Source organism: Aspergillus brunneoviolaceus, assembly GCF_003184695.1.
Source record: "Aspergillus brunneoviolaceus CBS 621.78 unplaced genomic scaffold BO95scaffold_75, whole genome shotgun sequence".
NCBI lineage: Eukaryota > Fungi > Ascomycota > Eurotiomycetes > Eurotiales > Aspergillaceae > Aspergillus > Aspergillus brunneoviolaceus.
Genome location: NW_020290805.1, coordinates 83,277 through 109,724, shown reverse-complemented (window position 1 = coordinate 109,724; position 26,448 = coordinate 83,277). Strand labels below are relative to the sequence as shown.

General features: G+C 53.3%; 8 protein-coding genes across 8 annotated transcripts; 4 read left to right on the top strand and 4 right to left on the bottom strand.

The window, feature by feature from the left end:
* The first annotated feature begins 609 nt into the window (after nt 1-609).
* On the top strand, nt 610-3,603 carry BO95DRAFT_446711 (DNA ligase (ATP) CDC9). The gene is made up of 4 exons (XM_025587448.1): nt 610-718; nt 833-2,648; nt 2,704-2,934; nt 2,989-3,603. Exons 1-4 carry the CDS (start codon nt 681-683, stop codon nt 3,529-3,531), a joined length of 2,628 nt encoding a protein of 875 aa, XP_025438214.1. The 5' UTR covers nt 610-680; the 3' UTR covers nt 3,532-3,603.
* A 374-nt stretch (nt 3,604-3,977) lies between these two features.
* dppV (dipeptidyl peptidase DppV) lies at nt 3,978-6,977 on the top strand. The gene is made up of 8 exons (XM_025587447.1): nt 3,978-4,165; nt 4,223-4,274; nt 4,324-4,562; nt 4,620-5,634; nt 5,691-5,913; nt 5,976-6,208; nt 6,306-6,517; nt 6,598-6,977. The coding sequence occupies exons 1-8, from the start codon at nt 4,101-4,103 to the stop codon at nt 6,737-6,739; spliced, it is 2,181 nt and encodes a 726-aa protein (XP_025438213.1). The 5' UTR covers nt 3,978-4,100; the 3' UTR covers nt 6,740-6,977.
* Nucleotides 6,978-7,017: 40 nt separating this feature from the next.
* Nucleotides 7,018-10,492, bottom strand: vtc4 (putative vacuolar transporter chaperone (Vtc4)). Its single transcript, XM_025587446.1, has 5 exons — nt 10,176-10,492; nt 9,636-10,107; nt 9,302-9,547; nt 7,935-9,246; nt 7,018-7,856 (listed from the first exon to the last, which is right to left on the bottom strand). Exons 1-5 carry the CDS (start codon nt 10,178-10,180, stop codon nt 7,441-7,443), a joined length of 2,451 nt encoding a protein of 816 aa, XP_025438212.1. The 5' UTR covers nt 10,181-10,492; the 3' UTR covers nt 7,018-7,440.
* A 2,144-nt stretch (nt 10,493-12,636) lies between these two features.
* Nucleotides 12,637-16,227, bottom strand: BO95DRAFT_446703 (MCM DNA helicase complex subunit MCM4). Its single transcript, XM_025587445.1, has 5 exons — nt 15,740-16,227; nt 14,807-15,682; nt 14,681-14,752; nt 13,434-14,626; nt 12,637-13,378 (listed from the first exon to the last, which is right to left on the bottom strand). The coding sequence occupies exons 1-5, from the start codon at nt 16,089-16,091 to the stop codon at nt 12,791-12,793; spliced, it is 3,081 nt and encodes a 1,026-aa protein (XP_025438211.1). The 5' UTR covers nt 16,092-16,227; the 3' UTR covers nt 12,637-12,790.
* Nucleotides 16,228-17,419: 1,192 nt separating this feature from the next.
* On the top strand, nt 17,420-21,197 carry BO95DRAFT_467580 (putative DUF221 domain protein; the record flags this gene model as incomplete). Its single annotated transcript, XM_025589304.1, has 3 exons — nt 17,420-17,583; nt 17,642-20,112; nt 20,170-21,197. The coding sequence occupies 3 exons, from the start codon at nt 17,420-17,422 to the stop codon at nt 21,195-21,197; spliced, it is 3,663 nt and encodes a 1,220-aa protein (XP_025438210.1).
* Nucleotides 21,198-21,526: 329 nt separating this feature from the next.
* On the bottom strand, nt 21,527-23,127 carry rmt2 (protein-arginine N5-methyltransferase). Its single transcript, XM_025583786.1, has 2 exons — nt 23,038-23,127; nt 21,527-22,877 (listed from the first exon to the last, which is right to left on the bottom strand). The coding sequence occupies exon 2, from the start codon at nt 22,843-22,845 to the stop codon at nt 21,538-21,540; it is 1,308 nt and encodes a 435-aa protein (XP_025438209.1). The 5' UTR covers nt 22,846-22,877; nt 23,038-23,127; the 3' UTR covers nt 21,527-21,537.
* Nucleotides 23,128-23,389: 262 nt separating this feature from the next.
* On the bottom strand, nt 23,390-24,704 carry BO95DRAFT_446700 (prohibitin subunit PHB2). The gene is made up of 4 exons (XM_025587444.1): nt 24,460-24,704; nt 24,320-24,388; nt 23,901-24,256; nt 23,390-23,840 (listed from the first exon to the last, which is right to left on the bottom strand). The coding sequence occupies exons 1-4, from the start codon at nt 24,632-24,634 to the stop codon at nt 23,517-23,519; spliced, it is 924 nt and encodes a 307-aa protein (XP_025438208.1). The 5' UTR covers nt 24,635-24,704; the 3' UTR covers nt 23,390-23,516.
* Nucleotides 24,705-24,825: 121 nt separating this feature from the next.
* Nucleotides 24,826-26,246, top strand: BO95DRAFT_397748 (putative polyadenylation factor subunit CstF64). Its single transcript, XM_025583785.1, has 3 exons — nt 24,826-24,924; nt 25,050-26,061; nt 26,123-26,246. The coding sequence occupies exons 1-2, from the start codon at nt 24,870-24,872 to the stop codon at nt 25,955-25,957; spliced, it is 963 nt and encodes a 320-aa protein (XP_025438207.1). The 5' UTR covers nt 24,826-24,869; the 3' UTR covers nt 25,958-26,061; nt 26,123-26,246.
* Nucleotides 26,247-26,448: the final 202 nt, after the last annotated feature.

Genomic DNA, 26,448 nt, shown 5'->3' with positions numbered 1-26,448 from the left:
GCAGTATCGATAATCCATCCTCTCCGCCCTCGCGATCACTTTCTGCCCGACTCCCGGGGCGGTAAAGGTGGAGAGGTTTGCATTGTTTGATCAGCAAATGCGTCACTCTGGCTCAACTCAGGTCTTGTATTGAGCTGTAGCCAGACTCGACTCAAGAGTAGGCATTCTCATCAAGCACTGGTGCTAAGGTAAATGATAAGTTACCCCGGATGTGATTTTCATCGTCCCGTCAAGAACCCAAGCCAACAACACAACTTGCCCTAGTTGTGACTCTCATCACGTGACACTAATTGATTTCGCGTCACGTCACGTCGCGTTAACTTCAAGGCTCCCGTTGAAGCTTAAAGCAATTTGGAAGGCAGCAATGTCTACCTAGTGTGCCTGGCCCATGGAAACTGCAGACCCTCAATGCATATAAACTGACAAGCTGGCAAAATTTATTATCAGGTGAAAGGCGGTAGCAGCGAACGTCTATGCTCTCTTCATACCGTTCCGCGTGTGTTACGCCGTCTTTTCCATTCCTTCCCAGGAATCCCGCCTTTGGCACCACAGCTCCGAGGACTCTGCATTCGACCCTACACTTTGCGCGCCCCCATTCTTCGCTTGCCTGGACAAGGCCGCCCGTATCCAGTCTCTGCCTGCGATCAGATCATCGTCTCCGTCCCTCACTATTTCTCGCAATGGCGGATTCTAAGGGTCGGAAACAAGCAACTCTGGGGTACGTCAAGGATTCCCAGCTAACTCTCGGGTGCGTCTTTAATGACTGGCGCCTAGGTATTCTCGATTCTTGGTCCCGAGAGTTTCTCAACTAATACATGATGACAATCTTTAGGAGGTTCTTCGGATCAAATTCCGACGCCCCACGAGATGCGCCTAAGAAGCAGACCACGCTCGCGTTTTCGGGCAAAAAGAGCAAGACCCAGGAGGCTCCAGAGTCAGCCGCTGTCAACGGCGCCAAGGTCAAGGACGAACCCATGGACGAAGCCAAGTCTTCTAGCGCCGAGCCAGAAACAGTGAAAACAAACGACAAGGAGGATACGACCACGTCGAAGAGAGAGAACAGCAGCGAAGATGAAGACAGCGATGTTCAGCCTGCACCCAAGCGCCGTCGGAGAAACTCGCAAGCGAATGGATCGACTGCCTCTCCTAAAGTCTCTCCAAAGAAAAAATCACCGTCGCCGAAGAGTCCGAAGAAGCAAACCGAATCCAACCAACCCTCCGAATCTCTAAAAATCGAGAAAGCTTCGGGGGAAAAGACACCCGAGAAGGAGGAAGAAGTATCAGAGGAGGAGGAAGCACAATCGCTTAGTGAGGATGAGGAAGACGAAAAGCCGGAGGTGAAAAAGAAGAAAATCGAGAAGGTACAGGCCACGCTCAAAGCAAGCGGAAGTGAGCCTTATCCGGACTGGAAAGCTGGCGACCCGGTGCCATATGCAGCACTGTGTACGACCTTCTCGTTGATAGAAATGACTACCAAAAGATTGGTCATCCTCGCTCACTGCTCTCTGTTTCTTCGGCAGGTACTGCGCTTGACCCCGCAGGACCTTCTTCCCACTGTCCAGCTTATGATCAACAAACTGGCTGCGGACTATGCAGGCATTGAGCTTGGAATTGGCGAATCTCTAATCATGAAGGCGATTGGTGAGAGCACAGGACGGAGCTTGGCCGTCATCAAGGCTGATCAGCATGAGATCGGCGACCTCGGGCTAGTCGCCGCCAAGAGTCGCTCCAATCAGCCGACCATGTTCAAGCCGAAGCCCTTGACAGTCAGAGGCGTGCATGAAGGTCTTCTTACCATTGCGAAGGTGCAGGGACACGGTTCTCAAGATAAGAAGATCTCCGGCATCAAGAAGCTTCTTTCTGCGGCCGATACCGCCGCTGCAGGCAAAGGCAGCAAGGGCATCGATATTACCAAGGACAAGGGCGGACCGAGTGAAGCCAAGTATATCATCCGTTTCCTAGAAGGAAAGCTTAGACTTGGTTTAGCGGAGAAGACGGTCCTTGTTGCCCTCGCTCAAGCCGTTGTCACGCACGAGGCTGAGTTCAGAGGAGAGAAGGCACCCTCTACCGAAAAGTTGGCCCAGGGTGAGGCTATCTTGAAGACTGTGTACAGCGAGCTGCCCGCTTACGAGATTATTATTCCGTTGATGCTCGAGCATGGTCTCTCGAATCTGCACGAGCACTGCAAGCTGCAGCCGGGCATCCCCATCAAGCCCATGCTTGCCAAGCCAACCAAGTCCATTACGGAGGTTCTTGATCGATTCGAAGGAAAAGACTTTACCTGTGAGTATAAGTATGATGGCGAGAGAGCTCAGATCCACTATGTTGCACCCGATTCAGTCCACCAGTACCCCGGAGCAAAGGCGACATTGCAGAGTGGTAGCCAGGGTCTTAGCTCCATCTTCTCACGCAACTCGGAAGATCTGTCCAAGAAGTATCCCGATGTGCTTGCGAAACTCAACACATGGGTGAAGGGCGGTGTCACTAGCTTTGTCCTCGATTGTGAGACCGTGGCCTGGGATACAGTGAACAAGAAGGTTTTGCCATTCCAGCAACTTATGACTCGCAAGAGGAAGGATGTCAAAGCGGAGGATGTTAAAGTCAAAGTCTGCGTGTTCGCCTTTGACCTGCTTTTCTTGAACGGAGAGGTATGACGTCTGTCCTTTGATCGTTCAAGCCCGAGACACTGACGCGAAGCAATAGCCTACGGTGAAAAAGAGCCTGCGAGAGCGTCGCGAGCTTCTTCACGAGTCATTCGAGACTGTTGAAGGCGAGTTCCAGTTTGCGCAGTATGGGAATACCAACGTTGTGGATGAGATCCAGACTCTACTTGATGAAAGTGTAAAGGCCTCGTGTGAAGGGTTGATGGTGAAGATGCTGGACACTGAAGAGAGTGGTTATGAACCAAGCAAGCGGAGCCGCAACTGGCTCAAGGTACGTCGAATAGACCCGAGCCTGATTTGTGTCTGTTACTAAATACGCCACTAGGTGAAAAAGGATTACCTCGCCGGAGTCGGCGACTCCCTAGATCTCGTGGTTTTGGGTGCATATCACGGACGAGGCAAGCGTACGTCAGTGTACGGTGCCTTCCTTCTAGCTGCTTACAACACGAGCACGCAGACCTACGAGACGGTCTGCAACATTGGCACAGGTTTCTCGGAGGCTGACTTGGAGGAGCTTCATAAACAACTTTCTCCTATCGTCATTGACCGGCCGAAGCCGTTTTACTCCCACTCAACTGTCCCCAAAGATCAGCCGGATGTGTGGTTCGAGCCGCGCTTTGTCTGGGAGGTCAAGACTGCTGATCTAACACTGAGTCCGCGCTATAAGGCTGCGGCCGACGAGTTTGAGGGAACTACTGGCGGAGGCAAAGGGATTTCTCTTCGATTCCCACGATTCATTAAAGGCCGTGACGACAAGAAGCCCGATGAGGCGACGACGACTCGGGCAGTGGCGGAGATGTACCGCAAGCAAGAGGCGGTGCAAAAGGAAAATGCTAAGAAGGGAGTAGACGATGACTTTGAGTACTGAGCCGAGAGTTCTGGCTGTTCTGGCTGTTCTGGCTGTCCTATCTATTACGTACATACATACTGGAAGTCCAGGTGCTGTGGTTGAAGCTCCAGCCCGTTGATTAATCAACATAGATAATGAATGACTCTGAGATGTCTGACGTATCGGTTACACTCGCCTCGCCTCGCCTCGCATCGCATCGTACTGGGTATCTCCTCATAAACCCACAATATTAGCAAGCAAGCAATCAGACCATGTGAATGACAGCAATGCAAGACACTTCAGGGTGCCAAGCAGCAGTCGGGAATGTGTATCAACTTGGCATTGCAACCCAAGACTTGCAACCCGCCCTTGCTTGTCCACTTTTTTTGTTGCTGCTTATCCTGATCGGGCAGGTCCCTAACTGACTCCCTCATTTCATCATTGCACTCTCCAAACCACTCACTCGCTCTTCGTCTTCTCGGCCTGGTCTTCTTGGCCTCATAAATAGGCCCCTTTGTCTGACTCTCCTAGTTTGTGTTCTGTGCAACGCGAACTTTCTCACCGGAATCTGGATTGCGACCTGTGTGCGATTGTTCTACAACGTTATCATGGGAGCTCTACGATGGCTCTCCATTCTTGCTGCGGCTTCAGCGGCTTCAGCACTGACCCCCGAGTACGAACTCATGGCGTAATCACAATCGTATTGTTGCTGATGTCTCATATCCTGCAGGCAATTGATTAGTGCTCCGCGGAGAGACGAAGTCATCCCCAATCCATCTGGAGTATGTCGCTTGATCCGATCATAGATCTTCAGAGGACTGACAACATCAGGCTCTCGGTCTCTTCTCCATCTCCCAGTACTCCTTCGACACCCATTCCGGAAGCTCATGGTGGAGTCTGATTGACCTGAAATCGGGTGAGACCAGTACTCTCACGAATGACAGTAATGTCTCTGAGATCATCTGGCTTGGCACGGATGACTCCACTATTCTCTATATCAATAGTACCAACGCAGACATCCCCGGTGGTGTCGAGCTTTGGATCTCAGATATCGCAGACTTCCAGAACGGGTAAACTCGAAATTCTCCGTTCACCGTTGATGAATGATACCTGACAATGACATGCAGATACAAGGCAGCCTCCCTACCAGCGAACTTCCTCGGTCTTAAGACAGCTGTCACGGACTCGGGTGATGTGCGGTTCATTCTTCGTGGCAAGGCTTATGGCAATGGCACGGCCTACAATGAGAAGCTAGCCGAGAAGTCCCTAAGCTCAGCTCGCATCTATGACAGCCTCTACATCCGCCATTGGAATACGTACCTTACCCCACCCTCTCATGCTGTGTTCTCAGGCACATTGAGCAGTTCGGCTGGCGGTAACAGCACAGGTCGTTATGCTTCAGAAGGTGGTCTTACGAACCTGGTGTCCCCGATCAAGAATGCCGAGAGCCCTTATCCTCCCTTTGGAGGAAACTCGGACTATGATCTCTCGCCCGACGGCAACTGGGTAGCTTTTAAAAGCAAGGCCCCGGAGCTACCTCGTGCCAACCTCACAACCTCTTACATTTATCTTGTGCCCCATGATGGTTCGAAGAGAGCTGTCGCAATCAATGGACCCAAGAGTGCCGTCACTCCTGCTGGGGTTCAAGGAGATTCTAGCAACCCCGTCTTCTCTCCGAACAGTGACAAACTTGCATACTTCCAGATGGAAGACAGACAGTACGAGTCCGACAGGCGCACCTTGTACGTCTATACTATCGGTGCTAATGAGTCCATCACCACACTTGCCAAGAACTGGGATCGTTCGCCAGACACGGTAGCTTGGGTCGATTCAGACAATCTTGTCGTTACAAGTGAGGATTACGGTCGAACCAGGCTTTTCGCTATTCCAGCGGATGCAGGAGATGACTTCAAGCCGAAGAATTTCACCGACGGTGGCTCTGTAGCGGCGTACCATGTCCTGCCATATTCCACTATCCTTGTCACCGGAAAGGCCATGTGGACTAGTTGGGCTATCTATACAGCTAGTCCCGACCAGGGGGTCATCAAGACACTGGCATCCGCCAACGAGATTGATCCCGAGCTTGCTGGATTGAGCTCTGCTGATATTGATGAGTTTTATTATCAAGGTAATTGGACCGAGGTAAGTCTAGTATACCCTGCCTCTTCTCACCGGACAGGCACTGATCGGGTTCTCAGATTCATTCCTGGATCATCTACCCGGAGGGCTTCGACAAGAGCAAGACTTATCCTTTCGTTCTATACATCCACGGTGGACCCCAAGGCTCATGGGCCGATTCCTGGAGCACGCGCTGGAATCCCAAGGTCTTCGCCGATCAGGGCTACGTCGTCATCGCCCCGAATCCAACAGGCAGTACTGGCTTCGGAGACGCCCTCACCGACGCCATCGCAAATGACTGGGGTACGACCAGGCCCTTTTTCTCTCCACTCCTTGGGATCTCACCATGCTAACCATACTCCAAGGAGGTGCTCCCTACGACGACCTCGTGAAAGCCTGGCAGCACGTCCACGACAATTTCGACTTCATCGACACCGACCACGGCGTCGCCGCCGGCGCCAGCTACGGCGGATTCATGGTCAACTGGATCCAGGGCTCGGAGCTGGGCCGCAAGCTCAAGGCGCTCGTCTCTCACGATGGGACATTCGTCGCCGATGCGAAGATCGCCACCGACGAGTTGTGGTTCATCGAACATGACGTGCGCTCCCCCTTTCTTCTTTACACACACCCTCCATTCTCATCACACCTGTCCCCCATCAAAAGCCAACCCTCCCTAACTTCATGCAACATAACAGTTCAACGGCACCTTCTGGGCCAACCGCGACAACTACCGGCGCTTCGACCCCTCCGCTCCCGAACGGATCCTCCAGTTCGCGACCCCGCAGCTCGTCGTCCACAGCGACAAGGACTACCGCCTCGACGTCGCCGAGGGCATCGCCTTGTTCAACGTCCTCCAGGAGCGCGGCGTGCCGAGTCGGTTCTTGAACTTCCCGGATGAGGATCACTGGTGCGGTTTGCCCTTTCCGCTTTTCATTGTTGTTTTCTTGAATTTGTGCGACAGCGCGAACTAATCCATGCAAACGATAGGGTTACCAACCAGGAGAACAGCCTCGTCTGGCATCAGCAGGTTCTCGGTTGGTTGAACCGGTACTCCGGCGTGGAGGAGTCGAACCCGCACGCCGTCCGGTTGGAGGACACGGTGGTTCCGGTGGTGGATTTCGACTCTTGATTTGTCAGGCGGGGTGGATGGATGGCTTTCCATCTCTTGTATCTACTGTCTCCCTCGATGCTCTCGGGGAGATACATGGTGGCAGAATACTGGACCAATAAGTGTTCATTTATGCATTCCAGCTACGACCTGCTGCGGTGTAGACGGGTTCCGTAGACGCAGACAGTTCTCCACTCTGTAATAGCCACTATCTCTCCCTACATTGAAAACGAATCAATCTCGACGAGCTCCCCATGTGACGATCGTCATATCCATGCATACTGCGAATCAAGAAAGATATCCAATCATATATCAATTTATCGTCACTCCAGACGGTGGTATAGCAGAGTATGGTATCAACAATCGGACCAAAAACAAAAACAACAAACAGGCACATGCACATGCACATGCAGCGACGAATGACTGGGAAACACATGACATGGATAGGTGTATACACTTCATCAACCAATCGCTGACTCACACACTTGCCGATCGCAAATCGACACTGAAATTCTCTTTTCCCCTTCTTCCCTCGATCAATCAGCCAGAACACATAACAACGAGAACAAACCAAGACTCGCCGGCAAAAAAAAAGTCATCATGATATATAGCCTCTTCATCGTCGTCATCATCCTACTAAGCCAGAGAATAACATCAAATCACAGCTACTAGAGCCCAAAATACTCAGTCGGAGAGTGTTGTGCCCAAGCTCATGTAGCAGGTTACAACTCCCCACCATGAGGAGGGGTGACATCGAAGTCAAGGTCGAGACCCCCGGGCCCATCCTTGGCCAAGAACCCTTGCTGCCGGACACGGAGCCCGAAGTTGACCATGACGATGGCTACCAGGCCCAGCCCGACGACGGTGGGGCCCCACTTCTCGTAGTACACGCGCTTGACGTCGCGGCGCTTGCGGATCTTGTCAACGCGCCAGATGTACAGCATCAGACTGTAGATCAGCGACAGCGAAGCCAAAATGGTGAACGCCCACGAGGAGGCGAAGGTGATGTAGTCGTCGCCGAAGTTGAGGAGGGTGGCGGCGATGGTGGCGAGGAGGATGGAGAACTCGAGCCACGAGAGGAAGGTGCGCTCGGCGGCGAAGTAGACTTTGGGCTCGACACGGACGGGCACGTGGATTCCTGGTAATTGTGTTAGAGTTCGTGGTTCTTGTATGGTCGAAATGGCTCAGAAAGTAAAGGGGGCGCCGCAAGACTCACGTTTGCCTTTGGGAGCGTGGAACCGCTTGACAGTACGCTTGTTGCCGATGACGGCGATTCCGCTTTGCTCGGGTGCTGGGAGACTGGTGGGCGTAGGTCGGGGGATGAGGGATTTGAGGACATGGATTAAGATAGAGCCGGCGTGCTCGGTGTAGTATTTGGCCAGCTGCTTGTAGTAGTATGTGCCACCGACCCGACGAGCTTCTTCCAATTCATCCGAGTCGATTGATGACTCTTGATCCGAGTCATATAGCGGGTAATCCTCGTCGCCTGGAAGCGGTAGAGCGGCGATGCGTTCTTCGATGTCTAGCGCATTGCCATCTGAGTCTGCGAACAGCGCATGGTGGTCAGCATCGGCAGCCTCGACTCGATGCACACCATTCGGCCACTGGCCTGCGCTCTCATCCTCATCCTCCGAGATCTCGTCTTCCGGAGTTTCTGTCGCGGATAATGACGTGCTGGGCAGCGGACGTGTGATTCCAAACTGGCGGGTGGCTGGCTTGCGGATGTCGACGTCCATCTGCGGCATCCAGAATGGCAAAAGGTTGATGCGGTCAGGGAATAGCGTGGCCGTGCCGTGAATAAATTTACTGTACTTCGGAACAGCTTCGACCAGATGGCTAGCTGTCAGCTCCCTGATCCACTTGGGTGGCTCCTGGCCCGCCTGTGTTTGTAGCTTGACTTCCAAGACGGCATAAGGAAAACGCTCCACGTCCTCAGGGGGCAGTTGTGAGAACGGATAATCAACACCAATGTCCATGCGACGCCAGTTGTCGCCAGCTCTGCGGCGACCGTCAAGGTTGTCCTCTCGAACCATTGTCAACTCAGTATCAAGAGAGATACGCACACGAGCGTCTCCGGGAAGTTGGAAGGCTGTGCGGTGGTAGAAAGATCGGGTGACTGGTACAAGTCGTCGCGTGATGACTCGATACTGGATTTCCCGCGCCAATTGCTCGAGGTTGGCGATTTCCTCCTCGCTCTTCTTACCTTCCCTGCGCATCTTCTCGAAGATTTGTTCCACCGTCAAGCGACCAGCCAGGTAGTCGTTGACATGCTTCTCTTTCAGCGAGAAACGCGCCTTGACCGACTTCTCTCCAGTCCAATCCTCCCGGTGGGTCTTGCGCTCCACGAAGATTTGATCGCTCTCCATGCCACCATACCAACGCAATCTGATAGCCTCCGCACCTTCGGTCTTCTTCAGGCGACCTTGGTATAGTTCCCAGGTATCAGTGTTGTCGTAATAAATAGAGGAAATAGCAGCGTCCTTCTCCTCAAACTCTTTGCTTGGGTTGAAGACTAGAACGGGAAGGTGCTATTTCATCCTATTAGCACACGAGGGAAATGACGAATCACGGTGAGCTGCTTACCTTGAGGATAATCAGTTTGAGCTCGGTGATATTGTCTGGGTGTACCCAATACTTGGTGGTTTGACGGACAAAGTTCTGCTGGCTTCCACCGGCCGCAGAATCACCCTTGACGGGGTTACCCTTGGTCCGCACAAGATCGTAGAGCTTGGACAATTTAACCACTAGCGCATCATAGTTGTCGTTGAAAAATGGCTTGGCATTGAGGCGCGCAGCGAATACTGGCTTCAGATGCCACCCCGTTTGTTTCTGCATGTAGCCGTTAGCGGGCGCTCCAGTTTCCAAAACAGTCCCATTCAGTGGATGATGTCATTCCGGGTTTCAAAAGACCACTCACATCATGCTTCTTGATGATTTTCTGAAACCCCGTATAGTTCAATTGCGTAAACTTGGCCAGGTCATGTACGTCGGCGATGATGTCGCTCAAGGCCTGCTCGAGCACTAGGAAATCGTCGTCTGAGGGCGGACTGCGGTTGGGTCGGTTGTGGGAGACACTGTCGGAACGGGCACTGGTGGCAGCCTCAAGGCGCGAGACGACATCGTTGACCTCTTGTTCGCTCGCCTGGATGCGACGAGCAATTTCGGCGCTCTTGATCCGCTGGAAGTTGAAGACCTTGTCCAATTCGCTCTCCAGCAGCGTCACGAAGTGCTTCTCGTCGTCTTCCGACCAGGGCTGGCGATCGGGGCTGGCATTTTCGGGAGTGGGCTCCGTGACATATCGGGTCTTCAGAGCTTTCTTGAGTTCTTCGTAGGCGATGTAGTACCAGTAGTACTCCTTGATCATGGACGATCGGAGGTGCTCCCCGAACCTAGAGAGAAGGGTGGAATGGTGAGTGGAGCGGTTTCGTCTTCCAAGGAGCAATTGTAGTGGACCAACCTCATGCTGAAATATTTCTAACGAGTCGCGCAGATATCCAAGTAAGCTGGGTGTATGCGAAGGGTGAGAGAATAGGTAGAGTAGAGGAAGAGAATGGGGTGGGCAAGTGTCAGGTAAAGAACATGATGCGGACGCAGGGGGGAAAGCGGGAAGGCGGAGAAGACGTTGGAAGCGAGGCTGAACGAAGAAGGAATAGGCCGGTCAACTGAGAATTGGATGAAAAAAAATGGAGAAGCTGATAGACGACGGCTAGTCCCAGAAGAGGCGACGAGAATGGAGAAGTTTTTCTTCGGTGATGAGTGAGAGACAGGGTTGAGGGAGCCTGGAGAGGAGCTATGATGGATAATGGATAGCTTCGAGGTTCTGGCCATGGATTGGGGGGAGGGCCCAGAAACGACGTCAACCCGTGACTGCAATCGATAACACGGCTCCATTAGTGGTCCGGGCGCGTCTTATTCATCACCACCTCAGCTCTCAAAGGCAACAAAGACCACGGTAAATTGGCCACATTAATCGACCGAAGTGGCAGTTGGTTGCGCGGAGTGGTGTTGTTTGAGTTGACCAGTAAACTAGATAGGGGACTACATCTCAACTAGGTAAAGCATCAGAGAGGCGAGTATACTAAGTGTTAGTGTCAAATTGTTTGCTCATGGATTGTCAGCCAGTCGATTTAGCAGGTGCTGCTCTAAACCAGGGTGCTTTGCTGCCTTAGGTTTAGCCCGAGTCGACACGAGGTTTGCAGCTCTTCTCCACCCGCTGCCGCACCGCTGCGATCGTCACCAACCTTGCCGTCCCATTCTCATTCTTCTTCTCTTTTCACGGCTGGTAGATTCGATATAGCACTGTCTTCTGTTGAATTGTACTGTGTACAATCCGGCAAATGACTCGACTAGCCCCCGTGGGCCTTGAAAAGCCCTCTTGCATCAACCGAGTCCATTCGCACGGCGCAAAAACTGCTCCGGGGTTTTGTTCTATCTCGGAATAGCCGAGCACTATATATATTTGACTCACCTGGATTACTACTTAAAGGTTGTTGCCTGTGTCTCTCCTCGCCTGTCTAGACCGATCGGCTCCGATGCAAAGGACTAGAACTCATAAAGTCACCAATTAAGATGAGTAGCGATGCTAACCGGGTACTAGACTACGGCAGTGGCTGACTTAATATGCAGCTAGCAGGATAGATTCTGCAATTTATCCCACCAGGCTATAATATCGAGACTGATATTGGTAGAACTTGAGGCTGTAGTCTAGTTTCTACACTAGCGAGCCACCTGTTTCAATCAGCAAACAGGCCGGTGTTTGAATGTGGTTCGGGGACTGGATCGCAACAAATAACATTAGTTGCCCAACAGCACTGGACCATTGAGGCACGTGCTCTTTGGCCGGATTGGAATCTTGACTGGGCAGTGACGCCGGCGCCCGGCACAAGCAGCGCAGCGTCCCAACCGAGAATGTGTCTGTCCATCAGTGACGCCGACTTTGCATGGTCGTGAGATGGTGCACATATCAAAAACTTAGTTGCAACATCTACCTAGGGCGTGCATCAGCCCTGCGGTGAGATCGAAGATAGTCCTTCAGCCACCGCCGCGTAGGTCAATAAACATGTAAGTAACCGTAAGTCCCTGCATCGGCCTGGTACGATCTAAGCTTCGCTGGGTATGTTTCCTCCAATCGGTTCCAACTGTTGCGCATGCTTAGCACCCCGAGGAGATAATCATGTCCAGGAAGCCATCGCCGAGTGCCTGTAACCCCAACAATCATCGCCCAACTCGTAGTGTCGGGATAATAGCATCCAGCGCTTACAAAGAAAAAAGAAACCAATAGAGCGGAAAAGGACGAGCCTCCTCATAGAATGGTTTCTCGTTTGTTCTAATGAGTTATGGCTTGTCAATCTCCGCAGAATACACCGCAGCCCGAAGCATCAACCGGCCGGTTGCCTGAGGCTGAGTCTACATTCTAAAGCTTTGACCAGACCAACCCTTGATTAAACCCACGATCTATGGGAATGGTTATGACACTTTGTCGAAGTGTGTTTAAACACCCTAAGAGGCCCCAAGAAATATAGGTTGAAACACCTAGCTTTCCCAGCATTTGTCGAGCCTGGTCATACAGAAGTACGTTGTGGCCTGAGGTGTCAACTGACTATTGCAGACTAGGTACCAAGTCCTCGTATATCCTCTTAGCCAAAAGAAGGGATGGTGTAATGGTACCAGCCTCGCATACTCCAGGACTGCAGTGGGAATATAGACTCTGCTAGAGGTCCAGGCACCATACCCTGCACTCCGAGTCCCCTATCCCGGGGTCCTCGGACAAGGGTGATACTGCAGCTTCGGAGCGTTCAACAAACCTTCTTGACGAGATTGGACGAGTACGATTTTGTACTGTGACTCGTGAGATAGGCGTTACACGGTACCAGGCTTTATGTGAATTATTAAGATTTTGTATGAGTGACCAAGGAATAGTCGCACCCCAAATTATGTAAACATGCTCAGAATATGAGCAGACACCAGGCGCCATCCTCCCGTTGCAAGCGATTAACACAATCACACCTATCCGAGAAGCTATCTAGTCCGTTGCATCATGTTTCTCATCAACTAGTCGCCCTTGTATGGCGCTCAGGGCAGAGCTCCGGCGGCGCGTCGGATACTGCGTCGCGGACCATCACCCAGGATATTGACCGCGCCCTCCGTCTCCAATGCACGAACAGCATCGTTGAATTGGGCGTTATCCACGCCGGCACTGCTCTGCTCGTTCAGAACACGGTAGACCTCGGCCCAGCGGGCGCCGCCGGTGGATCCGGCCAGCTCATCGACCACGGCGAGCACGCCACGCTTGATCGCCTCGCGATTGCGCCGCTCACTGGCGCTGGTACCTTCGGTCAGCAGACCCATGTCAATGAGACCGGTACGGGCGTCCGTCGCGGCTTGCTTGATGGCCGACCGGATCAAACGCACCGCTTCCTCCACATCGTCCGCCGTGACTTCAGTTGCCAAGCGCATACGTGCGTGAGCCTCGGAGAGACGAATCATCGATTCGAGTTGACGGGTGGTGGCTGTGATACGGCGGTCTGCCGACCGAATGTCGTCACCCAATTTGCGCATGTTGACATAGGCGTCGGAGAGCGCTTTGCCCGCTGCTGGGGTGAGCACTGGGTGCACCCGAGTTTTGGCGTAGGTGATGTAGGCCGTCAGGAATTCAACCGGCTGCGAGTTGCATTGTTAGTAATAATACCCAATGAAGAAGTGGACTCCAACTTACCAAGATTTCTTCGTTGCTTGCATTCTCCGGCTTGTCTTCCAGGTACATGTTGACCAAGTGCTTAGCCAGCCTGCGGTCTTCCTGCTCATCAGTCCGATCCAGAACAAGATACACCAGGTCAAATCTAGAAAGGAGCGTAGGGGGCAAGTCAATGTTCTGGGGAACGGGGAGATTGGGATTATAGCGACTGCCGATCGGGTTGGCCGAAGCCAGAATACTGGTACGAGCATTGAGGGTGGTAATGATACCAGCCTTGGCAACTGAGACGGTTTGCTGCTCCATGACTTCGTGCAGAACTGACCGCGTCGATTCGTTCATCTTATCAAACTCGTCGATGCAGCAAATACCGCCGTCAGAGAGAACCAAAGCACCAGACTCAAGAACCATCTGGCGAGTCTCGGGATCACGAGTCACATAAGCTGTAAGACCGACAGCCGAGGAACCTTTGCCGCTGGTATAGACACCGCGTGGGGCGATCTTGTGAACATAACGAAGAAGCTGTGATTTGGAAGTGGAGGGATCACCGCAGAGCAAGACATTGATGTCGCCACGATAGCGTGGGTTACCTCCTTTTTCGAAAGTTTTGTTGGTGCCTCCAAACATCTGGAGCAGGATGCCCTTCTTAACATCATCCATTTCGTAAACACTAGGTGCCAGGGAGCGTGACAGCAGCTCATAGATGTCGGGCCGGGTGGCAGTTCGCTTGATCTTCTCCTCCTCTTCAGCTGTGATCTTGCGTACCTGCTCAGAGTCCCCAGCAGCTTGTTCCGAAAGCTCTTGTTCGACAGTGGAAGCATCAATACCCAGCTTCTTGCGATCAATTTTCTGCACGTGCAAGACGTCCACATAAGTCTTGAAAAGAGTCTTCTGGGTCCGCTGGCGAGGGTTTACGCGCACAGGATTGCATCGGAAGATACCAGTAACCTCAACACGATCACCAGCTTTGCAGACATCGACCAGCTCGTCGTACACGCACAAGGAAACAGAGTGGGGCGTTTGTCCATCAGGAATACTGTCGGGAGTTTCTTGGAGTTTGATCACCTGCTTGTCGGCAAAGGCACAGCGGTTGTGGATAAGCTGCATCGAGTTCTTGGCCTTGCAAATAGGGCGGGGACATTCGGCGGGCTCTGCAATCCTGCCACGATCGATATCGACCTGAACGCTGTGGTTGCAAATCTGACAGCGGAAGAAAGCTAGGGAGATATATTAGAAGCTTTGGTACGACCAACGTACGGGAAGCGGCTTACCCTCTTTCATGTCTGGGATGATAGGAGTGGTTCTGATGACCAGACCCTTGATGCTAATCAATTTATCCATGTCTGCGTGATGTCAGTATAGGGGAGCACAGTGCCGAAAAGACGAACTGCACATACCAGCAGGGTCAAGATCTCTCATGTTCACTGCAGAGTCAAGGCCAAAAGGCATAACCTTATACGAGTTCGATTCAACTTCCTGGACGAGGTCTTGGATTTCGGCCTGTGGGGGCCGGCCAGCATCACTCATGAGCGCATCGGAGCTGGGAACCGCAGGTGCGGAGCTCAAATCCCTTGACTGATTCTGGCGGTGCCGGCTGTTACTCCGTTGGCGCTGCATCTCCTTGCCTGCAAGCTCAACCATGACATCCTTGACAGTTTGATCCATCAGAGGAATAATTTCCTGCGGATATGCGTGCAATTGGTGCCATAGCTTGAGCGTTGAGGGGTATGCTTTGAGATTCTTGACGTCCAAGTTGAGGTTGGTGACACCGAGTTGACGCATTGTGTTCAGCATGGTGATGTACTCCCTCTCTTCAGCAGCATTGCCCATCGTCCGAGTTTCGTTCTCAGATGCACCTTCCGCCCAGAGACGATATTTCGTAGCGAAGTTGTAAATGAAGTTCTTGAAGGCGGACATCGAGTCTTGGATGGAAATGTTGGTTCCCCAAATTACACGAGTGGAGCTGCCACCGAGAGCCTCCGCCTCGGAGGTGTCTGGGTGAATGTTGGAGAAGGTCGCATCGGAGCGCGGCTCAGCATCGGCGGTGGGCACACCATTGGCGTCGACGAAGATTCTGCGGCGGCGACTTGGGGTCGAACCAAAGCCGCCCGAATGAAGGTCATTGCGACGAGAGACTCCACGATTGCCATCTGTGACTGATCTAGAAGATACGAAAAGACCGCTGCTGCTGCTAGGGAAATCCGACCGCTCTGCCCGACGACCGAGAGAACGGGTCGGGCTGGAGCTAGAGACGTAACGGATGGGAGATGAATCTGGTTTAATTGTGAGCAAGCCGCAGGACGCCTAGAATAGATGGCAACAAGTAGTACCTCTGATAGCAGCAGCGTTTCCCCGAGGCGTGGTTTCGACATCCTCCATTGTCGAAGATGCCCGGACAGGTGAGCTAGGCTCTTCCATACCGAAATTGGGCGTCTCTGAGCTGCTGTTTGCCTTCATCGGGGATGATTGGAAGAACATCGGCGATGATGATGGAACGGGGCCGTCACCCCGTAACCGCCTCGAGGCACGGGGAGTTGTCTGCGACTGATCATCTCTGGGAGGAGGGCTGCTGGTCTGAGGTTGTTGTTGGGATCGGGTTGAGCGGGTTGAGCGGGCAGGAGAGGAGATGGTCGAATCTCTGGCCGAGCGACCTCTGCGACGATTAGGCGCTGGAGAAGACATGTTGATGTCTGGTCCTGTGAAGTTGGTATTTTTATCAATGAAAGGACTGACAGTCGGGAGGGGAAGTGTGGACAAAATGGAGACAAGTGCAAAACAGGATAGTGGAGGAGGGAAGTTGGTTGCTACGGCAGAGTCAGTAACAATTTCCAGGTGGGCCTTTTGCGGAAGGAGAAAATGATTTCAATCAATCAATCCACTCTCTTGGAGGTAGGCGGACGCGCTTCGACGCGACCACCGCGTAAAGAGGTTTCTTCTTTGAGCCTGCGCGCCGCAAGAGCCCGGATAAGCCACATGACCTTAGTCACGGTGGCTGGTGCCCCTGAAGAATTAGGGCTGAAGTGCACCGCCACACTAGCCCCATCATTTTCGTCAATCATGTAGCCCCTTGCTGTTTGCGGTAAGGTCAGGGATTTAGTAGCCTGAGCCTGAGTCCCTTCTCTGGGTCGCCCTGGCGGGATAAAGACACTTCCCTTTGAGGTAAACATCAACACAGCTTGAATCAATGAACAATGGCCCTACATCGAGTCTTTTCATTGTGCACGAAGTCTGTATAATTGTTCGCCTGCTATTTTCGTCTCCGGCTGCTCTATGTCGACTACGCGCCTGCAACAATATTCAGGAATATGGTTCAATGCAAGCAACACGCTGGTAAGCACTCTCTCTGCAAGCGAACTGTGACGTGGTGGAGCAACCAGCCAGGCGCCAGCCAGTTTCAGCAGGCGCTTGATGTCATTTCAAGGTGCGATCTTCTGTGGCCCGCAATCTCCCTCCCACCCCCTCTTCCACTTCCCACCAATCCAGCGGCATTTCCCCTTCTCTTTACCAGTGGCGCATCTTCCCTGTTCATCTGGGGCCCTGGATCAACACCTGAATGGACAATGGGGTGGTGGTGGGTGCCACTGTTGTCATGCCTGCACCTGTAACACGTTTTTCTTTCTTATTATTGATTCTTTTTTCACCCTTAATGCTACCCTTTTATTAGATCACCCCCCGGATCTCGAAAACCGCTGGTACCACCACACTTAACCGAACAGGCTTTCTTTCACCTCCTTCACTCTCATTGACTCGCTGTTCTCTAGATCGCCCCTCCTGCGCTGATTGGTCTCTGACTACCGCCGTGTAATGGCATCTTAACTTCGCTGCGGTGACGTTGAACTCTTCCTGCTTGACAATCCACCACTTGAGCTACATGATGTGCAACTGTTGCATGTCAACCTCGCCTGATTATTTACAACTTTTATCTTCTCATCTTTCCCCTGCTCGTGACAACGTTTAAATCTACCAACATCAACTGACCTCTGTGGAGGCGATCGTCGCTTGCTTCAACCATGGGCGATTTGGGGTCGGCGCTGGAGCATGCGGGCGGCACAGGCAAGAACAAGGAAGGCATTTCGATCGGGACTTTTCTCGCATCCCTTGCCACTGCCCTCGTCGTCTTCGCAATTGAATTTCTCCTCTTCATGCTTCTCAAAGGGAAGCTGACCCGCATCTAGTATGTATGCTCAAATCCGTTCCAGAGAGCCGACGTGCTAACATGCGAACTCTCTTAGCCAACCGAGAACATACTTGGTACCTGACAGAGAACGTACTCAACCTTCCCCACCAGGACTTTTCCGATGGATCGGTCCTGTCTTTCGCACCTCAAGTTCAGAATTCATACAGAAGTGCGGCCTGGATGCCTACTTCTTCCTACGATACCTGCGCATGCTACTAAAGATCTTTCTGCCCTTGGGCTGTCTTTTACTACCCGTCCTGATTCCGCTAAACAAAGTCGGCGGTAAAGATACGAACTTCAAGAATGGAACCGACGAAGGCGGCGGTCGGTGGAATGTCACTGGACTGGATCAATTAGCGTGGGGTAATGTGACCCCCGAGCATACATCGCGATACTGGGCACATTTAGTCATGGCGGTTATCGTCATTTTCTATGTCTGCGCAGTCTTCTTCGACGAGCTGAGACACTACATTCGTCTTCGACAGGCGTACCTAACTTCACCCCAGCATCGACTTCGTGCTTCTGCCACCACTGTTCTGGTGACTGCCATTCCAGAAGGCTGGCTCTCGGTGAGAGCGCTAGAACAACTATATGATGTCTTCCCAGGGGGCATTCGGAACATTTGGATCAACCGCAATTTCGACGATCTGCACGAAAAGGTGAAGGAGCGAGACAAGCTGGCCTTGAAGCTCGAGGCTGCAGAAACCGAGTTGATCATGAAATGCAAGAAGGCCCAGCTCAAACAAACCAAGGCTGCCGCGAAAAAGGCCGGGCTTGACCCAAACTCAGTGGAGACTCAAGAAAGAAAGGCCGCTGAGAGGAAGGCATCGCAGTTAGCCATGGACGCTGGCATTAGCTCCGGAAACCCGCATCAAGCCCACACGTTGGATCAGATCCTACATCGCAATACAGGAGAGAGTATTCAAGAGGAGCCTAGGAAGAAGAAACTGCTCTTCAACCCCTTGGATCCCGCGCTAGAAGCAGCAGGTGCTGTTGGCCAAGGCGTGGAAAAACTGGGAAAGTCTGTTCTGGGAGGTTTCCGAAAATGGGAGCATGGTATTGACGATAAGTTGACTCGAACTGGAGGGTTCGTACCTGAGAGCAGCGGTGCTGCTTACAATGGCCACGTTGCTCCACCTGCCAGCCATGCCAGCCGTGAGGACCCCTTGTCTTGGTCAGGAGATATTCATGACAAACCTGAAACACTCCACGAGAACGAGGCGGATGTAGCGGAGATCAGGCCCGAAGCCTCTAGGCCCGAGCCATCGAGGCCCGGAACCTCTTCTCATCCGAAGCGGCCAGTCTGGAAAAGTCGGGGCTCCGGCAACTCTAAATTTAGCAAGAGGAGCAACACTTCTGAGCCCGATGAACTTCCGTTAACAGCCCCCGAGTCGCCTGTTGAGCGGGCATCGAGCTCTGAGTCCGACAGAAGCCAGTCGTTGAAGGAGAAACGTACCGAAGATTCAGTTCCTCATGGAAAAGAGGGGGATGAAGTGGAGGGACATGAATATCCACTGGCTTACAATGAGGGCTATGATAACGAAGACTTTGGAGAGCCAGTTTGGAAAAAATACATTCAAGAAAAGAAGCGCCCGACCATGCGGCTGCCAATCTTCAGCTGGATGCCATCTCTGTGGCTTATAGGCAAAAAGGTCGACACTATTGACTACTGCCGCAAAGAGCTGGCTCGGCTGAATTTGGAGATTGAGATTGACCAGCAGCATCCCGAGCGATTCCCTCTCATGAACTCCGCCTTCATCCAGTTCAATCACCAGGTGGCGGCTCATATGGCATGTCAGGCCGTCAGCCACCATGTTCCCAAGCAAATGGCGCCTCGCATTGTTGAGATTTCGCCGGACGATGTCATCTGGGATAACATGTCAATGAAATGGTGGGAACGGTATCTGAGGACATTCGGAATTATCACTCTGGTTTGCGCCATGGTTGTAGGATGGGCAATTCCCGTTGCCTTCACGGGTCTTCTCTCGCAGCTAACATACCTCGAAGAAGCTTTTACTTGGCTGTCCTGGATTTCCAAGTTACCAGCTTGGGTCATCTCGGCAGTACAGGGTGTCTTACCTGCACTCTTTCTTGCAATTCTCATGGCAATCTTGCCTCTTATCCTACGCTTTCTCAGTCGGACCCAAGGTCTTCACACTGGTATGGCGGTCGAACTAACGGTCCAGGCCTATTACTTTGCGTTCTTATTTGTGCAACTGTTCCTGGTCGTCACTATTTCGTCCAGTTTCTCGACTATCATCAGTAACGTCACCGATGTCACCAGCTGGCCAGAACTTCTAGCACAGAACATTCCCTCGTCCAGTAACTACTTCTTCTCATACATGATTCTACAGGCCATGTCTGTGAGTGCGGGAGCATTGGTTCAGATCGTCAATCTGATAAGCTGGTTCATTCTCGCGCCGATTTTCGATAAGACAGCCAGAAAGAAGTGGGCGCGTACAACCAACCTGAATCAGATGCAATGGGGCACTTTCTTCCCCGTTTACACTACCCTTGCTTCAATCGGTATGTTTGTCTCAGCTTGTGCTAAGGCTAGCCACTTACTAACAGATGGTCTCGCAGGCTTGATTTACTGTGTCGTTGCGCCCCTCATTCTGGTCTTCAATGTTATCACATTCGGTCTTTTCTGGTTTGTCTACAGATACAATACTCTCTACGTGACCAAGTTCCGCTTCGACACGGGAGGTCTGCTTTTCCCGCGGGCAGTTAGCCAGTTGTTCACCGGTCTGTACATTATGGAGCTTGCTCTTATTGGCTTGTTCTTCTTGGTTCGCGACGAGAATGGGGATGTCGCATGCGAAGGTCAAGCGATCGTCATGATTGTGGTTTTGATTCTCACCGTAGGGTTTCAGCTTCTTCTAAGTGATGCTTTTGGCCCTCTGATCCGTTATCTGCCTATCACTTTGGAGGATGATGCCGTGCGTCGTGATGAAGAATTTGCGCGGGCTCAAAGGGCACGATTGGGTTTACACGAGGATGAAGATTATGATCATCTGCCAGATGCCGTCGATCATCCGTTAGGCGATCAAGAAGAGGCGCAACGACAACGGGAAGCGAGTTCTCAGAACATCGAATTGAAGAATCTCGACTCGTCTCCCGAAAGAGACCACAAACACCACGGTCTACACATCCAGAAACCCAAACTTGGACCGCATCGTGGGTCGTGGGCTGATCGCTCTCCGGACCGCCGATCCAAGTTCTACGGCGTCAACTCGGAGATGGCGGTTCCTAGCATTGAGCGGTTGCGGGAGAAGATCGCTCTCGACGCCGAAAACCAAGCTCCTCCCGCGCGCAACATGGGCCCAGCCTTGTTCTCCGGCATTCACGACGAGTTAGAGGATCTTACACCGGAGGAGCGCGACCAGCTCACTCAACGAGCCTTCCAGCACGAAGCTTTACGCGCGAAGCGACCCGTGATCTGGATTCCTCGAGACGACCTGGGCGTTAGTGATGATGAGATTTATCGGACCCAGCGATTCAGCAAACATATCTGGATCAGTAACGAGTACCAAGCACTGGATGGCAAGAGCCACACAATCTTCAGCCGCAGTCCGCCCGACTTCTCTGAGGTTGACCTCATTCAGCTATAGATGATGACCGTCAGGAACGGTTGGTCTTATGACGCGATGAATCTTTTGCTTTCATGCCCTTCAGCGTTCTGTTTTTCCTCGCGCTTTTTCTTTCTCGTTTTCTCATTTGGGCCATATGCATCACTGGGAGTCTTGGCAGCATTTTCCCGCCGCAAGCTCGAAGCAAGTGCACCATACAGGAGCATGCTCATCTTGTATATAGTTAGATCCCTGCCTGTACGACTTTTAATCTGAGCTTGAAATACACCGCCTAGTTGTGAAGAACAAACGGAATGATTGCATGTGTAGAAAGTGGGTCATCAGGACAATTCATTCCTATACGTAGATGTGTACTGCTAATCTAGTCCATATATCTGCACAATGGCAGACGGTACTTCTCAATAGCCCAGTACGGCCTGCGCACCCCACTCCACTCGCCCTCCAGCGTCGGCACCTCGAACTCCTCCCAGTCGGCATCGAACCCGGCCTCGAGCAGATCAATCTCGACCACCTTCTGATAGACATCATAACTGATCTGGCGATCGGCGCCCATCCCATTGAAGAAGCTCCACTTGCCCTCCTGCTCCAGCAACCCGATGACCTGCTCCGTGAAGAACTCGCGGAAATCCCCGTACGACTCGGCGAAGGTATCGTAGTAGATGGCGTCGAACATCTCGCCCTCGGCCACCAGCGCCGGCAGGATCTCCTGCCAGCGGCCCTCGTGGATCACGACCCCGGGCCGCTCGTGCCAGCCCTTGCGCTTCATTTCCGCCACGACCTCCGGGTGCGCCTCGACGATGTGGTGCGCCGCGGGGCTTTGGTCCTGGAAGAACCCGTCGACGATCCCCATCCCGTGGCCAATGTTGAGCACCCGCAGGCCCGGCGCCGGCAGCAGCGCCGCGGCGGATTTGCGCATGATCTCCGTCTCCCAGGCCATCATCACGCCGTTTTGGTCCTGGTCGAGGAGGCGGTCGTGTTGGAAGGTCAGCCCGGAGTCGAGGTAGCGGGATTGCGTGACGTCTGGGTTGGTGGTGGGTTCTTCGGTGGTAGTGGTAGTGGTGGTGGTGGTGGTGGTAGCAGCGCTGGCATCGACCAACTCCGGTACACCTTCCTGCTCTTCCTGCTCCTCCTCCTCCTCCTGCATTTCCTCATCCTCATCATCCTCATCATCCCCATCATCCAAAGCCTCATACCCAAACCCATCCAACCGCCCCAGCAACAACTCCGCCCGCACCCCCGCATCCACAAGCGCCTCATACACCTCGCGCAGCCCCAACCGCCGCGCAATACACCCCGGCGTCTCCCCGTTGTTATCCAAATCATTCCAGATCGCGCCCTCGAGCAGCAGAAACCGCACCGTCTCCAGCGCGGCCTGCTCTACCTCTGCGCTGGGGGTGGCATTGCTGTTGTCCGCCGCTCCGTTCACAGCAGGCTGCTGCTCTGCATTGTCGTCGTCGTCGTCCGGCTCGCAGGCGGCCACGGCGGAGTGGAGCGGCGTGAGCCCCGTCTCCGGGTCGCGGGCGTTGACCGGGTTGGCGAGGGCCGGGGATGGGTTGGTGCGGATGAGGCGGCGGAGTTGTGGCAGGTCGTGCTGCGAGGCGGCCAGCAGCAGCTCTTGGATGTCGGTGTCGACGTTGATGGCGAGGTCGAGGTCGGGCGTGGGGTCCATTTTGTTTGCTCTGTGTTCCCCGGGTGGATGTTCTGGTTGGGATTTGTGAGTGTGCTGATAAGTTGGGTGGTTTCGATAAGAAGAGGGGAGGGGAAAGGATTTTGGGCGAGGTAGTTATAGTATTGTCGAGCGGAAATGGGGTTGGATGCGATAGCCTTGGGGCGCATGGTTCTGCGAAGGGAAAGAGCTTACTTTCTTGTAACTTGCCAGAGGAGGAGACTTTTAATTGAAGCAAGTCAATGTCTTGAGGTCTATGGCTGTAGATAGACCTCTGCTGTTGCGGGGAAGAGATATTAATGAGGAGAAAAGTTTCAAGCTGCGATCTGAAAAAAAAATCCGCCCGCCGCTTTCGTTCCCCGCTGACGATCCCGCCGCGGGCACGAGTCAATAAGAACCGCTACTCAAAGGCTTTTTTTTCAGAGGCGAAAAGTCAGGTTAGACCTACACAGTAGTCCATGCGGAACACAATGAAAAGAGAAGAGAAACTGTTCGCCTGGTTGCTCTGAGAATCCTGCAAATAACTGACTATTTGTACAAAAAACGTCCCCCCTCCATCTCCTTGGCCGAGCGCAACCTAGAATAGCGCCAAGGCCCTCGTTATAAGGAATAAACCCATTAGAGTCAAACAAATCCGACTGATCGCCTACCACCGGCCCATGCATCACTGGCTCTTACTGCTTATCCTCCCCTCCTGCATTCACGTTCAGACCCAGACCCTGCGAATCCAGGTACAATTTGTTCTTGCCGCTGTGCTCACCCAGGATCTGAGCGATGTGCCGGGCGTTCTCGATCTTACGCAGCTCAATGTAACTCTTGCTCTTCTTGATGGCATCACCGATCAGCTCAGCGGAGCGGGCTTCACCCTGAGCGCGGACAATGAAAGCTTGCTTCTCTTGACGAGCCTTGTCAACCAGGAACGCAGCCCGCTGAGCTTCCTGCTGGGCAACTTGCTTGGCCTCGACGGCGGCGGTGAATTCGGGGGAGAAGGTAAGGTGCTGCAGTAGAGAAAAGCATTAGTGGGAGAACTGTTAATGTAACAATGGCATATGACGTACCGTTAGAGAGACATCGTCCAGGGCGATGTTGAAGCGAGCAGCCCGACGGGCAAGATTATCCCGGACAAGACGGGCAACGTTCTCACGCTGAGTGATAAGCTGACTGGCGTTGAACTGGGCCACCACACTCTTCAAAACCTCGTTGACGATGGACGGCAGCACCCGCTCATCGAAGTCTTGGCCGAGAGTACGGTATATTTGAGGAAGGGCATCCACGCGGGGTCTGGACAGGACACGGCAGGTGATGTTCACCATCTGCAAGTCCTTGGTACCGGTGAGGGAAGCAATGTTGCGCGGCTTTGCGCGCACGTCATAGACAATCGGAGTCTCGACCCAGGGGATCCGGAAGTGAGTTCCTAGTTGGAACGAGTCCTATCAGCGGATGCAACCGGGAGAGTAGCTTCAAGAAATAGACGCACCTTCAGTGTAGATCTCCTTCTGCACACCACCAAAGCGGGAATACTTAATAGCACGGTGACCACCGTCGACTAGAACACCCATCCCGTTAGCTTAAAACAGCTTCCACAAGGCTACCCGGTTGAATTGCAGGCCTTCTCACCGTTGAACAGACAGTCAGAGGCCAGGAAGATAGCTCCAACACCGACAAGCAGGGCGCCTGCAGCTCCGAAGCCGCGTCCACCACCGCCGCCGCCGAATCGCTTGAGGTGAGGACCGCCGCGGTTCTGCAGGAGGACCTGAAGTCTCTCCCACTGCTCCCTAGGATTCTGAGACATGGTGAAAGATGAAAAGATGAGGATGAATATGGTGGTATGAGCGAAGCGGAGGGGAAAAGAGAAGCCAACGGGGAAAGAGGCAGGATGGAGGGAAGTGGAAGTTCGCGGCAAATCGCCCGATTCTGACACCGCCTTGGCAGTTTTCCGTACAACATCATCATTCCCGCTTTCCATTGTTTCACGCTTTTACCCTCTGTTCGACTGGCCGTCAAGAGCTTCACTAAACACCGCAATCATGGCCCCGCAAAGAAATAACGGGACGAGTATCTTTCTGGGAAATATCCCCTACAGTATGTGCTCTGCCCCCTCCACCATGTCACCGAAGACACAAATGCCAGCAGTTTCCTCCCTCATACCCAGTCCATTGTCCCCGTCGAATATCTGCTGACCTGAACACCTTTCACAACCTCTCCAGACCTCACCGAGGAACAAATCAGGGATATCCTCGGTACCGCCGGCACCGTCACGAAGTTCCGTCTTATGATCAACCAGGAAACCGGCAAACCGAAGGGTTATGGATTCGCCGACTACGCCGACGCCGACTCCGCGGCCTCTGCGGTGCGCAACCTGAACGACTACGAGGTCATGGGTCGCAAGATCCGCGTCGACTGGCCCCATAACAACGAGAAGGACTCCGTGCCGCCCGAGTACCTCCACCAGAACAATGGCCCCGCGGGCGCTGCGGCGGGACAACAAGACGGCCTGGGCCTTGGCGGCGCCGGGGGAGCAGGCGGCGCGCAGCCCGCGCATGCGCCGCTGCCTCCTCTGCCTCCCGGCGTGGAGGTGCCGCCGCACCTGGATTGCCCCAACGCCATCTCGCAGACGCTCGCCTCCCTCCCTCCCAACCAGCTCCTCGATGTCCTCCAGCAGATGAAGTCCCTGGTCATGGCCGATCCCGCCCGCGCCACGGAGCTCCTCCGCCAGGCGCCCCAGCTCGCCTACGCCATCTTCCAGGCCTTGCTCCTCATGAACCTGGTCGATTACAGCGCCCTCGGCACGGTCGTAGAACAGGCTGCCGTGCAGACCGCCGCGGCTGCACCACCACCTCCCCCGGCCGCCGCCGCCGCCGCCGCCGCCGCGCAAGCTTTCCAGAACTTCCCCGGCCAAGTGTCGACCCCGCCGATGGTCTCCGCGCCGTTCGGACAGCAGCAGCCTCCGCAGGCGGCGCCGCAACAGGCAGCCCCGCAAGCCATTCCCGGTCAGGAAGAGCTGCTGCAGCAAGTCCTGAGCATGCCGCAGGCCGCGATCGATGCGCTGCCCCCGATGGAACGCAGCCAGATCCTGCTCCTGCGTCAGCAGTTGATGCAGGGTGGGATGCGTTGATGATGACGATGATGACCAAATCCTGTCCTTTTCTTTTCTTTGTTCTCGCTCTTCAAATTTCAGGCGGCATCGGTGGTACAGTTCTTTGTTTCTTCAGAAAGCGTGTTAGTCTCCTTTCCTTTTGATCTTTCCAGCTCTACAACCAACTAATACCAGCGAAAACAGTGAAATCGGCAGCAACAGCAGCAGCAGCAGCATAGTCTTAGTTCGCTTTGTGTTTTCGCTTCGAAGAGTTGGCAACAAACCGGAATGGCGCAAATGGAGTGTCTTTTTCTCTCGTCCTTATGGGGGGGGGTCCTGTTTTTGGGAGGGTTCAATCTGTACTTTACATATCACTTCTTGCCTTGCAGACACTACCTATTTTTCATCAAGCGAGTTGTGGCAGATATCCCAAACGTTGAATTGTTTTTCTTACCGGGTGGTCAGTAGACACAGACACAGACACAGACACATTGTAGACTTGCCGCAGTAGCTAGAGACGAGCACTCTGC

What these genes read in the sequence shown, in the direction of transcription:
- vtc4 (XM_025587446.1), bottom strand. An exon ending in AAATCATCAAGAAGCATGAT is followed by an intron (nt 9,548 to 9,635) that starts GTGAGTGGTCTT and finishes GGCTACATGCAG; the next exon opens with AAACAAACGGGGTGGCATCT. An exon ending in CCACGCTCCCAAAGGCAAAC is followed by an intron (nt 7,857 to 7,934) that starts GTGAGTCTTGCG and finishes CACAATTACCAG; the next exon opens with GAATCCACGTGCCCGTCCGT.
- dppV (XM_025587447.1), top strand. Translation starts at nt 4,101, where the DNA reads ATGGGAGCTCTACGATGGCTCTCCATTCTTGCTGCGGCTTCAGCGGCT. An exon ending in TCATCCCCAATCCATCTGGA is followed by an intron (nt 4,275 to 4,323) that starts GTATGTCGCTTG and finishes TGACAACATCAG; the next exon opens with GCTCTCGGTCTCTTCTCCAT. An exon ending in TGTGGTTCATCGAACATGAC is followed by an intron (nt 6,209 to 6,305) that starts GTGCGCTCCCCC and finishes GCAACATAACAG; the next exon opens with TTCAACGGCACCTTCTGGGC.
- BO95DRAFT_446703 (XM_025587445.1), bottom strand. Translation starts at nt 16,091, where the DNA reads ATGTCTTCTCCAGCGCCTAATCGTCGCAGAGGTCGCTCGGCCAGAGAT. An exon ending in AAACGCTGCTGCTATCAGAG is followed by an intron (nt 15,683 to 15,739) that starts GTACTACTTGTT and finishes CAATTAAACCAG; the next exon opens with ATTCATCTCCCATCCGTTAC. An exon ending in CATCCCAGACATGAAAGAGG is followed by an intron (nt 14,627 to 14,680) that starts GTAAGCCGCTTC and finishes ATATCTCCCTAG; the next exon opens with CTTTCTTCCGCTGTCAGATT.
- BO95DRAFT_397748 (XM_025583785.1), top strand. Translation starts at nt 24,870, where the DNA reads ATGGCCCCGCAAAGAAATAACGGGACGAGTATCTTTCTGGGAAATATC. An exon ending in TCTGGGAAATATCCCCTACA is followed by an intron (nt 24,925 to 25,049) that starts GTATGTGCTCTG and finishes CAACCTCTCCAG; the next exon opens with ACCTCACCGAGGAACAAATC.
- BO95DRAFT_446700 (XM_025587444.1), bottom strand. Translation starts at nt 24,634, where the DNA reads ATGTCTCAGAATCCTAGGGAGCAGTGGGAGAGACTTCAGGTCCTCCTG. An exon ending in CTCTGACTGTCTGTTCAACG is followed by an intron (nt 24,389 to 24,459) that starts GTGAGAAGGCCT and finishes TGGGTGTTCTAG; the next exon opens with TCGACGGTGGTCACCGTGCT. An exon ending in TGGACGATGTCTCTCTAACG is followed by an intron (nt 23,841 to 23,900) that starts GTACGTCATATG and finishes TCTCTACTGCAG; the next exon opens with CACCTTACCTTCTCCCCCGA.
- rmt2 (XM_025583786.1), bottom strand. Translation starts at nt 22,845, where the DNA reads ATGGACCCCACGCCCGACCTCGACCTCGCCATCAACGTCGACACCGAC.
- BO95DRAFT_446711 (XM_025587448.1), top strand. Translation starts at nt 681, where the DNA reads ATGGCGGATTCTAAGGGTCGGAAACAAGCAACTCTGGG. An exon ending in CGGAAACAAGCAACTCTGGG is followed by an intron (nt 719 to 832) that starts GTACGTCAAGGA and finishes GACAATCTTTAG; the next exon opens with GAGGTTCTTCGGATCAAATT. An exon ending in GGAGCCGCAACTGGCTCAAG is followed by an intron (nt 2,935 to 2,988) that starts GTACGTCGAATA and finishes ATACGCCACTAG; the next exon opens with GTGAAAAAGGATTACCTCGC.